Below are 13,042 nucleotides of genomic sequence, written 5' to 3' on the forward strand. Positions count from 1 at the left end.
TTTGAAAGAGAAAATACAATTGCATATATTAGATACATCTGTGCGTGAAAGTAAATAAAATTAATTATAAAAGCTATATTTTATTCCGTGCCACGGAATTATTTCGCCTTGCAAGGGAGTTTATTTCGGTTGTGCATGATATACATATATGTTAATAAGATTTATTTGTGTATATAAATGTATGTATGAATAGAATTGAGAATATCCTTGTATAAAGTTTAGTTGGATACAATTTTGCTGTAATTGGTAACGAAATTTTCTGATGTTTTTTCAGATTAATGTCGATTTAGTTCTCGTGTAACTCTAATACCTATCGGAGCTTTTGGTCTTTAAAAGAGACTTTGTGGAACCGCGTAATTGGATACCGCCGACTACGTTAAAAACTAGAAAAACCACAGGAATATCTTCGTGGACAAGATTACAGGGCGCTTGACGCACAATCATGAGAGTTTCGGAAGACAGAGTCAACGATGACCGACCGGAAACGATTCACTTTCAATTTCCTCTGTCAAAACGAAACACGTAAGGCAGTTACTACACGTTCCAGTATCGTCTAAAAAGCATCTTTACTTTCCAATATACATATATTAATATCTCTATTAAATTTACAATTCCACTTCTCTCGTATTATTTTCTATCGAAATAAATTTTACTAGTAATTTACCGTTTGTTCAATGGTACCCAAGGAAAGTCATTATTTTCTAGCCACTTTTCGTTTCGTTTATTAATCTCAATATCTCGAGCAGTTTTATTTATCTGTAGAAGACTGTCTATTAAGATCATACGTACAACAATATGCAACAGTTTATCATTAAATATTATTACAGACGTTTCTCATTTATCGGGCATTCTTTATTTCATCATATTCCTCAAGGAGACCATCATTCTCACAAGTATTCTCTAGGTATATATTGGTGCAAGTTAAAATAGTCGTATCTGTCGTCTATATGTGTGGAACAGATTAAAAGAAAATAAGAAATAGGGGACGGAAAGTAAAACGTACCGGTAATTATTTTTCCGTCATAAATAATTTTCTGACGATCCATCGAGAGACGTCCTTAGCCCGGCGGACGAGTCGAAGGCTTCTTTTTTGGAGGGCATTTGTCTCCAAATAATTGGGCGGAACGGCGCGCCGTGTCTTCTCTGCAATTATAGGCAGTAAACGTGGCCACATCCGGCACTAGCAGCTCTCCTAGCTGAAGTGGGATAATACGCTGCGGAAAGACAACGATTAGGGCGATCAGAGAGGACGAGAAACAGAGAAAGAGAGATAGAGAGATAGATAGATAGAGATAGAGAGGGAGAGAGTGAGAAAGAAAGAAGCAACTGTGTACGTATTTGCTGGATATAGTTGAGGAACGATAAAATGAAAATGGAGGAGGAATAAGAGAAAAATTAATGATATCGAATTTCGAGGATGTTTAATACAAGAAGGATGAAAATTTATTTAACGTTGTCGAATGAGCTTTATTACGACTCATTTGCAATGGATGAGCATTACGTGACAGTTTCGGGCGATATATAATTCCATTAACGATCGCAGATTAAAGCTGAAATATTTTTGTTGTCGAGCGTGATTCCTGATTCGATTTATATTTCACTGACGCTCGATCGTAATTAAGTTTTCCATGATCAATGGAACTCAGTCAGCTCTATGCAATTCTTCTCTGGCGTATATCGAAAACGATAGATGGAAAACACCATCATCCGTGAAAGGTAACGACGAAACGTAACTATTTTCTCCGACGAATTTAGGCGAACATTGACAGGACACGAAGCGGACAAACTGCATCTGTAATTTGAAGCGGAACGGTAAAACAGAAAAATAGAGAAACACGGAGATCGTATATGTTTTATAACCGAACAAAAATAGAGCCAACGTTGATCCATCGAATCGATCTGAGAAATACACAACTGCGATTCACGTGTAAGTGACAGTTCGAATTCTACAGAAAATGAATTTCACGGAATCGTTTTCCAACGGACTTTCAACGAGCGTTTGCTACTCTGTCATTTAGTGGCCACTCTCTTTCTCCCTCTCATGGTCGATTTACAACGAAATTGCACCGTTTTACCGTCCGAAGGGGTGAGAGATGTTACAATGTGAGAGCAATCCGTGACGCCTGGTAACACGCGAAACTTCCGGTTCTTTCGTAACGTCGATCCTAGGGTTCCTCGATCACGAGAAACAAACATCGTGATCGTGCAAGACCTTCTCCCTCTCACGAAACGGGTACCACACATACAAATGATTCGTCGTAGCAGAAAACTATTCGCTCGTTCACGTTGGGTCATATAAATTTATTCTGTGCGATACAATTGAAAAAATATATACAGTCTACCTTATAAAATGTATCCAGGATTTGAAGAAATCATGAGTCGTGTGTCGCGGGCCGGACGAGATGCGTTCAAGCGGAGAAATCTGAAGAAATCCAAGTGCCAAATGGACAGAAACGATCATCTTTTTGCGAAAAAGAACGATTTATTCGGATCATTCGTGGTTGTTTCGCTGATTATTTCTCTTATCTTACATCAACATGGTGTTACCTACGAAAATGAAACGTACGTAATCGGTATCGGCGTTGAACGATTTAACGGAGAACGAAAAATTAGACGGTAATATCATCAACAATCGTACGTTAAGAGTCGGTTGTTTAACAAATAAATTACTAAGCCAAGGATTTTGTAATATTCTATCATGTGTTCGCTTATTATGATTTCGTGAAGTTTCGTACAATCAACGTATACGCGTACCAGTTGAATCATTTTATGTATAATATATATATATGTATATGTATATGTATATGTATATGCATTACTTCTATTTGTCAATTATATACAACGTTACACGTACTTATATAACATCACATCGTTCTCTACGATCGATAATTCTACGGTTGTTCTTAACATAAATATTACGTACCTAATTAGACGGCTTACACGCTCTATTTCGACGACGAACCTTAGTGGTAGCGATATATATATAATATATATGATATATATCATATATACATATATATTATACATTATATGTATATTTATTTATAACTTACAATATCTTTTCGCGATAGTACATTCTTAATTATTCTTTATGATTTTTTGTATTCCTAAGAAAATAATATTGTACAAGGTGTATGTGTTTGTATAGTTGCACAGTTGTAGGATAAAGCGGTCACACGAGAAAAATGCGATAAGTCCATTCTTTGTTGATGTTTTTTCACGTTTATGCTGTTTGATGACTAAAAGGAGAGAATTTTAACACGGCGCGGTTGAAGAAGATGATGATCGGCTAGTTTGACGGATACGTATTTTCCAGAAATAGGTAGAAATAGGTGGAAAACAGGATTTATGAAAGGTAAAAAATCAACAACGTGGCTGTGTTATGGAAATAAATATTTTTAGAACTTATCGATATCGCTCTCTGTATATCGTTCTCTATAAAAAAATAGAAAATGTGACCTATAGTTTTCCCATGTGATCTTTACATACACGTACATGGTAATTCGTGCATTAGATGTAAGAAAGAATTTTTTCGCTCTTCTAGTTTTACAATTTGTAGGATTGTCTTGGCTCGAGACAGTACGACCCGTTCCTCGGTAATTCGAATCTTTAAAAAATGGAATGTCGTTCACAATTTTCCGTGTGGCTCGGAATGGAAGCAAGGCCGACGATGTAACTTCGGTTGAAAGATAACGAGGAAAAAGAATGCGAGGAACGTTCGTATCTATAGCGCGTAACTCATTTTCCTAACACTTAATCGTAGTATAAATTCTAAACTCAATGTTATAAATAATACGCTTAAACTCATTCAGCTTTGTTCCCTTACTGCCGGATTAAAGTATTAAAAATTGATTTTCTTAATAAAGTTCTTTCCACGATTGCTATTTCTTCTTTTCTTTTACTTATATGGAATAAATCATACATTCAATAATATATTCTCTTTTTATTCCACATAAACGCTATTGAAGCTACTGAACTAGTTTCTTTCGTACTTGACGAGAATGGTACAAGAAATAACAAAGACCGCGCAAAGTTTGTGATACAGAAATAAAAAGAATCATTCGATCGAAATGTGCAAAGAACGATATTAAGATTGTCATCAATGAAAAATCAAAAGGAACGTTCTCTTCGTAAAAGCATAAAATTCTCTCGTACACCTAATATCTAATATCTTCTTTCTGTATTTGTATGATGTGTAAGTACATGTGTGCACGTCTAATGTTCAAAACAAAACGCTGTCGCCAAGTCGATCGCAGAAACGGATTAATATCGTACATACATCGTAATGTTTTTAATTACATACTATCGCGCTAATATATACACAGATATGTCGTGCGGATCTTTCAATTAAGCTGTGCCATTCGAAAGATGCACCGAGGCGGAGGCTTCCGGTCAATGATATTGCATTGTATACATAAATCGTGTTTTGCGACGCCTTCGATTATTGCTGCGTTAAAGTATTGGTAAGGCGAAATTCTTAGATAATATAGTCTTAACTCTTTTAATGACGAGATCTTTTTGTTCTTTTTTTAATATCCTACCTTTCAATTTCTTTTTCGCCTTTAATTTCAATCGAATGCGGTTACAAAAGTTGTTTGACATTGAGGAACAGGACATCGTACTGATGTATACTCGGCGAAAAAATGTTAAACGAAGGTAAAAGACTAAGCTGATATTCGTTAAACGGCCCCCTTCTATGATACTTGTAATTTCCGAATTTTGAAATTTTTAAAAATGCGTACGCACAGCGCAAAATGCGAATCGGTAGTTAGCAGGTGACGATGATCTAATTGTTGATATCCGACGACTGTACCATTTTTATAAAAGATAAAAACAAGATAAAAAATCTGGTCCTAAAAAGGATTGAAAAGAGTCAACGTGCTCCAGAAGATCGCCATCAGCCGTCGTCGAAAGGGTTAATTCCATCGCCTATCGAAGAATTTCGCAAACTTCGGAAGCTGTCCGGATCTCACTCTTCGCCTTTCCTCTTCTCCTTTCTATGTTTCTACTTTCTTTCGATGTCCCTGCGTATCGTGTCTGTTTGACGAGGGTAAATTTCTGCGGAGCGAGCTCACAGGGGTGGCGATGGCGAAAAAACGAGAGCAATCCGTAATTATTTAAGTTTCTTTTTTAGCTCCCTATCAGTCCCCTCGGTTCGTTAATTAAGTACGTCGATAAAATTGGCCGTCGTGACGGTAAGACGTTGATACTACCTAGAAATAGCGCAATTAAGACAACTGCTGGCCTCTGATGCTCTTTTTCGTTCGATCTCTGTGACTTCTTTTCTCTGTCAATAATGCCACGTCAAATTAGCGCGCCGCGATTAGTTTTGGAAAATTTTTTAAATTCCCGTTACACGTGTGAGTGCGCGTGTATTTATACGACTAATAGATTCGTAATAGAGAAGAGATTGTCGCGTGTTAAACTCGAGATTGATGGAATTACAGTGACGATTCGCCTTGCCATTTTATCGTTCATATTTGATACAGGTCGATATAAATAAAGCGGAACATATTCCTGAGATTTCAGAGATTCGCTTTGAAATTACTCGTTGCGTTCGTCGATTCTTTCTATACGTTCTCAAATTGCAGCATGTTGAACGTCACTGTGACATTTCAAAACATATCGTGCGTTTTGATATGAAAATAAATGAAAAATATATCGTTATTCGTCGAACTATCTACCATGAATTTTCGAAGGCTCTAGTAGTCTCAGTATGGTTTTCATAATCCGTCGACTGAAGAAAAGTTGTGTATAAAAGGACATTTAAACTTGCGGATGCAGAGATCGAGCGAAAAAGGGCAAGTAATATCCAACAACATTCGTAATATATATTTCCACGTTATCAACTATAATTACATTTCAAGTTTCCATCTTTCCCTCACATCAAATACTATCATTTAACAACAAATCTTCTTTTGAAATTAAATAAAAGCTACTCGCTCGATCATTTCTATCGAAAATGCTCTAAATCAAATTTAACAGCAAATCTCACTACAAGTTTCAAACACGTCTAAAGAAAACTGGAAGGAGATGAAGATAAAAATACGAATTGAGTAAGCTATTCCAGACCTCTTTCTGTCAACGTTTTCAAGTGTGAACGACTGCTATTTTCGCAGTAAGGCCCGGTTGCAGATGCGCGACTATTGTCGTTGCCATCTCGCTGCGATGTCTGTCTTGTTATTCTGTTATTCCTTGTATATCATCAAACATAATTGGCAAAACATAACAGAGATGCGAAGATAGGCTGCGTGAACGCTGTATAGAGGCTGATCATTCCTTGTCCAATAGCTAATAAAGCATGCACATTCGTACAGTAAATATGTAAGTGTAACACCGATCAATGAGCGGTCTGATGCATGTCTGATTAGACAAGAACAGAAAAGGCCTGTACGTAGCGTTCTCTTCCTATTCTCACATCGCATTCGCTTGCACGGTTAACACATGACTCGCGTACTCCGTCTTCGTATCTCTACGGGGGAAACGAAGAGAGACACACGGTGCCGTGAATAATTATAAACTGGAGCCTATTTTTAGATTTATCATCGTATTGAAAGAAAATCGTTGATATAGTTTTACGTTACAATGTAAAGCGAAACTGAATGTACAAAGATTGTATTTTCGCCTGTGAAAAAATATAAACTCAATGCTAATTTCGTTACGTTTCCATTCAATGGATTTTTCTTTACTTTTGATTGCTACTAATTAATCCTTTAGGTACACCATCCGCTAATTTATCGAAAGTTTCGTCTCGAGTATTCGCCTACGTTGATTTTATTTCTCTTTTCAAGTTCGCTGACGTATTCTATCGGCAACTCCTGCTGATCGTGAAATTTTCTTCCTAGAACTCTCCATAGGTTTTCGATCGGATTCCGATGCCGAATGTTGGCCATGGTAATTCGATTCTATTCCGAAATCTTGAAACCGCTTTCCCGTGCTTCAGCGTTGTCTTTTTGAAAAATCGTCTCCTGTTTCGATCACAAAGAGCGACAATTCGCCGCGTAACATCTCCTGATATCTCAACAACGTTCGATTCGCCCTTTACAAGAACGAGTTTCGCTTTGCGTTTTCCAGCCATGGTCAGTGGTTGTTCTTTGGAAATATCGAGGAAGTAACGCGGGAAAGCACATTGTTTGAGTCTACGATCGTTCAAAGCACTGCACCATGGGAGACTGGAACGACAACGAGACTGCAACGACAAGAGTCGCACCGGCCCTAGAAAACGTACGACTATTCTATCGTAGAAACGTGACACGACTGATACGTAAGAAGTTTTACTCTGTAAGAGTCTTTGAATCCGCGTCAATTATCCTGGTTCAACAAATCGGTTCGGCTAGAGGTTGTGGTGGACCGTACGGCGAGGCCCACTGACCCACAGGATGGGTCAGAGCAGTGGGTGCTTGTTGTCTGTCTAAACTGGGAACGGTGGTTCCCGCTGGATGGTTCGGCACTGTTGCAGGATAAGCCACTTTTCCAAGCGCCTCGGCTTGAAGGGACAGCATCAACCGATTCGCCGCCTGCCTCTCGGCCTCTCTTTCTTCCGCCGTTTGCCTCCTAAAACAAATGGAAAGATTGAAAATGATCGAGCGTCCCTCGTGGAGAGAACGGAAGAAAATTGTGAACGTTCGTAAAGTTCGTACAAGTATCGCATTCGGTTCTTAGGTAGCGGTTTAGTATGGGATATCCTCGGATGTTTGATACAAACTGATGGATACCGAGGGCTGCTATGAGTTTTGCTTGTTTCACGTTATTCCTACTGTTGGAAGTATTTTATTGTGTGCTTGCAATACCGGTATAAATTATTTTTCAGTACAACGTGGTATTCATAGACGAGATGATGCTAAAACACGTATTAAATAAATTATGGAATTCTCCAATTTTAGTTATGGAATTACGGAACACTTTCCAACTCCTAAATTTTCGAATATTAAATCTGCGAGCTTTCGAGTTCTCGAATTTCGAAATTTCGAAGCTTCACGGTTTGAAGAGTTTGAAAAGATCGTCAGTGTCCCGATCTTTGAAATCGTCGAATTTTTTCATACTCGCGCTTCGATATTACCATCTTGCGACGTGTCAAGTCCTTCGAACTTTCGAATCCTCAAACGCGATAAAACGGAAGATTAGGCAAAGCTTTAAAATCAAAGTTACTGTCGTTACATAGGTACATAGTGTACCGAATTATGCTTGCGAGATCCAGCCAGTTAAATGATAGGGTGGCGGGGGTTGCTGGAGTGTTGTAGAAAACACGAAACGAGAAACGGCTGCAGGGTAGCTAGGGCAGTGGAAAGAGACTGGCGGTCGTTGGAGCGGAAAACAGAAGACAAACGTAATAAAGTTAATTCGATTCGTCGGTGGTGCAGCGCTAGCTCGCTCAGGGGTGGTTCGTGAGTGTCTGTTTTCTAGCACTAAGTCTATTAGGGTAACAGAAAATGGTCGACTTGTTGGCAACGTCACTTAGGTGGAAGCTTTTATGGAAATCTTTTATTTTCTTCTTTGGAAAATTCTTGCGTAATTATCGACCAAAGTTTGCTCGAACCTTACCGCGTAACAGACTCGTCTAACAAACAACGAGGATCAGAAGAATCGCGATCGAATTGCCATAATCGGCCATTTACTCATCGTCGGTTCTCCAAGTCCGAAGTATACCTTTTACGAATTTAACCAGCCTATGGGAGATAAATTCTCCTAGCGTTAAAGAGACTAAAAGTTGAAAGATCTTCGTTCGGCAACGAGATCTGACCGAGAATGTCCCTGAGTCTGAAAGGCGCCAGACTGGATAACGCGGCCAATCAGAGTGCCGCGATGCCGCTTCCATACGAGCCACGAAACACCGTCGTTCCATTAGAGTTAATCTCCGGTCGTCGGTAATTAAACGGTTTCGTTGTACCTTTGTTTATCTCAGCGTGGAACGATCTCAGCTTCTTCTCTTTCCTCGTTCATCTTTCCGTGGATAGAGAACGGAGGGCGTATAGAACTCCTCGGTAGCCCGTGTATCACGGAACGAGTCGGTTGAATCGGGACACAACTCGATCGGTTGTTGCACGATTAACGACTAGCACAGCCGACGATGTCGAGCAGAGATTCCAGATAACAGCACTTCTCAGCCGCAATCAACATCCGATCGAGTTTGTTTATTTTCGTCTCGTTAATACCCGCTCGATAATTGTAGGAAAGCCTTGCACTCGCGTTATCTTTCTGCGTTCTGCCAGCTTTCCAAACGATTTGCAATTTCACTCTTCTGAAAGTTATTAAATGCGTCTGATACGATATCGGGGAAAACGAAGGAAACAGGAACAGCGGGACAGGACTCGGTACAGTTTTGACCCGAGTGGGGAGAAAGTAAATCTCGTAGTTACATTTTAGACGGCCTGATTCCGTGATATTTATCGGAGGGCTTAAGTATGAAATTGTTGAAATATTATTTCGTTATCGAACGTCAGAGATACGTTTTAATGTCGTTACCGATACTGTTACGAACGGAACCGGGTACATTGGATTTTTTTAAAAGCTTGTCAGAGTACGTACGTTAGAAGATAATATAAAAATGCGGTTGTCAAATGTTGGAGACAAAGTCTAGTGTAATTATGATCTTGAGCGAGCAAACGGATAAATTTTTAGGAAAATTTCTGCTGTATGTTGCGTAATACGTGTTGGAGAATTTAACGAAATCGTTAAACGATCATTTTCTCGTTCGACCGAATATTATAAAAAACAAATTTTAGCATCGGACCTGGTTCATTATTCTTCCAGATGTTAATTCAACAATTAATTACGAAAGAATAGATATATAATGTTCGCAGGACGATTGCGATACTTTGTACGGTAGTTGTAATTTCTCAAAACTGGTTTCTTTACGCAATCCGTGCACACCTCTAAAGACCAGTGGCAGTTAACTAACGAGTCTCCTCGTTAATTATACCGTGATTCGATCTATCAAAGATCGAAAAGTATCTCGTTAAGTTTGATCTTTTTGCTTTCATTCCCGGATTCGTTCAAGTCCGCTTGCATTTCCAGTAATTTTCTTTTATCAATTTTCTCCATACATCGGTTTCATGGAAATTCACGAGATACAAAAATTAGGAGAAGACGTCGAATTGTATATAATACAAATTCGTCGTCGCAAACTCGTTCAATTTGAGCTTGGAAAACATTGCAACTAAAGCGAACGATCTTTCAGAAAATCGTCTTTCCCCGATTTTCGTATCGAACGTAAAAAAATGCAGATCGATTATCATTTCTTGTCTTAGGATTAAGGGAAAATTTCAGCTAACGAAGGGTTAACGGTCGACGAATTTGATTACGTTTGGTTTGTTCCCGTTGGAAAATCTATCCGTGGCTACGCCGTTGTTCCAGTGACAGCCGCGCCTACACCCGTGCAAGTAATTAACGCGGTTAGCAATTAATAATTGAGGGCGCCGTGCCGATTACATTTTGCAGCCCCGACGCAGCCTCGCCCCATTCACTGCGGCCGGCATAACTGTATTCTCTCGCAACCTGGGACACATTACTCTTATCGTTATCCCCCTATCGTCAAGTATAACTTTTGGCCAACACTTGGCGAACAAGTATTCTAAACTTGATTTTATCGTCCGTCGCGAATATACCGCGATACGATTAACTTTATCCGTACGCGTCTTTTCCCTTTTGAGTTTCATCGGGAACGAACGATCGCGAGTCGTGTGATTAATTTCTCTGATTATTCGTCAGACGTGTGAGTCTTTGAGGAACAAGTTTTCTGTACAGAATCACACGTTGAACACCGAATCGGGGGAGAAATAAATTTGGAAAATCCGCGTATGTAGTGGATGGAACATAAATACACAGATCCACATGGATAATTTATTGTTGATATTTTTGAGAACAGAGCCTCGTACGAACGAATCTCAGTGTATATTTTCTACTTTATTTTTTTGTATAATATCGTCTATTGCTGATTGTATCGTTAGTTACCATCGGAAATCCTGTAGCGTTCGTTATTCAATTATCTCGTATGAAATTGTGCAAATGCAAACAGCATCCCCCTTAACGTGACATCTTTGGTTTAAACAATTTGAAATGTTTTTCACGTACGTTCCCTTCGATATCGAGCAACGACGTACGTACTTAGAAACGCGTTACGAATTGCAAATATATTAATTCCGTAGTGCGTTGTTTCTCTTAAACGGTTTTTAAGAACGTTGATTTTGAGCAAATTTTGTCGTTGCTTTCTGACACGGTCGTAAATAATTCCGTGTTCGTCGTTAAACTTTGCCACTCTGCCTCAGTCACTTTTACGACATTCTACACCATAGAAACTATAGAAATAATTTTATATACATGGGAGAGATCGAAAGACTCGAAACGATATTAACCAGTTGGCTGTTGCGACTCGTTTGAAAACTTTGAAAGGCGTGTACGTAAAACGCGTGGCAAAAAGCAAGCGACGACGAGTATACTCGTCAAACGCAGAGTACGCGTGGCTGTTACGATACAGAATTAAGTTGTAACGAAACGACTGTTTTATTTTTGAATTTTACTACCGACAAGGCTCGCCGTGACGCGAAATATCGTCGTTTCTCCACCACGAGTATACTCGTCGAAAACAGCTAGCTAACTGGTTAAAGACAGTTCTCGCGACAGAGGTGTTCTCGATCGAATCGACGAAAAACGATTCGTGGAAGAGGCACGAGAGCAGAATAGAAACACGGGTGTTCTTTCGTTCCGCGAGGATTTCCATCCGGAAAAGGAAACGAGTCGTTTTCGCAATGGCGCCTGTGTTCGTGTTCGTGTTCGACCGGTTACAGCCGTGATCCAACACAGGGAACGATGAATGTTTAACAAGGTGAATCGCGGTGGGGCCGAGTGCGGCGGATCGAAACGATTCAAATCGCGGATTCGAGGGTTTGACACTTTAAAAGCCGTTGCAAGAAGCCCGAGGAAGAGTCTGCGACCGGACTGGTTCAATGTGAGACGACGAGGGGGTGCGATCCACCAGGAGGTGGGGAAGAGAGTTGGCAGTCAAAGCAGGGGCGGACGAGGCAGCACGATGGGGAGGATAGACTGCATTATGTACGGGACAGGGCTAAGCTGTTAGGTATCTGAATTATTGAGACGAAGTTATCTCATCTCTGCCTACAGTCATCTCGTTACTTTAAACGCAGCTGCTCGCTGGACCACGTCGCGGATGTGCTGATCCAAGGGTGGTGGAAGGAACGTGAATTTTTTCTCTTTTATGTCTCCTTTTTTATGTTCCTTCTTTTTTTCGCTACGTCGATTCGTAATTGGAACATTATGCGATTAAACATATTTTCGCCTCTTTAGACACGGCGACCTATTCGTACGTTGAATCGAGTGTTACAGATACAAGTTGTTTTTAAATCAAAGGACAAGCGCAGGTTGAATGTTACCAAATCCTGCAAGGTATCCTCTCAAGGAAAAGAGAGTTTGCGTGGATCAAATCCATCCGCAGGAACGTCCATCTCGAGTCGTTGTTATTTTCTGTTAGTAAGTTTGCTCGCTTAAAGGCTACCTATCTCTCAGGCTCGTAAATTCGATTGAAAAATCGGCCACGTACAAGAATTGTCAATTGTAAACAGTCAACTTCGGACGGTCGAGTTGAAAGTAATTTAGTCCGCGGAATTGCTCGAACGACGAACAGCGTTATTAACGAAGAGCGTTAATAGAATCGGTGTTAATAGCGTTTCTTTACTCGATACGAAATTTCACTGCAATATCGTTGACTCTCTGTTGGAGGCACAACATGTATATCTTGCTAATTAATTAAATTATCTTTGTTATTTATTTATCGATATTAATTAAACTTAGGAACAAACCTGCATGTCGAACGACGTTTGCTATAGTTTTTATCCAGACGGATATCCGAACCACGTCGCTCATCGAAATGTCCCAATTTATTCAACGGCTGTTCCGCCATATAATTCCATGTTCAAGATTAATTATGATTCACTTGTCGTTCAGATGTAAATTTAATTTGGCGAGACATCTAGACGAATGTATCTGTCACTGCGTTACCATTTCCGAACACATTGAGACAGATAACATA

At 39.6% G+C, this 13,042-nt stretch overlaps 1 protein-coding gene across 3 annotated transcripts in view; it reads right to left on the minus strand.

The window, feature by feature from the left end:
- Positions 1-3,376: 3,376 nt before the first annotated feature.
- Positions 3,377-13,042, minus strand: part of LOC122571802 (homeobox protein MSX-2) — a 47,578-nt gene continuing 37,912 nt past the window's right edge. Inside the window, exons 3-4 of one of the 3 annotated variants that reach the window (XM_043735973.1) lie at positions 7,279-7,554; positions 3,377-5,213 (exon numbers count right to left, since the gene is read on the minus strand). In XM_043735973.1, coding sequence (XP_043591908.1) covers positions 7,317-7,554 — 238 coding nt within the window. In that variant the 3' untranslated portion in view covers positions 3,377-5,213; positions 7,279-7,316. Of the gene's footprint in view, positions 7,555-8,887; positions 9,114-13,042 lie in introns of those variants that run through there. The other 2 variants (XR_006318236.1, XM_043735964.1) reach the window with 2 other exon arrangements.

Source organism: Bombus pyrosoma, linkage group LG1 (genome assembly GCF_014825855.1).
Source record: "Bombus pyrosoma isolate SC7728 linkage group LG1, ASM1482585v1, whole genome shotgun sequence".
NCBI lineage: Eukaryota > Metazoa > Arthropoda > Insecta > Hymenoptera > Apidae > Bombus > Bombus pyrosoma.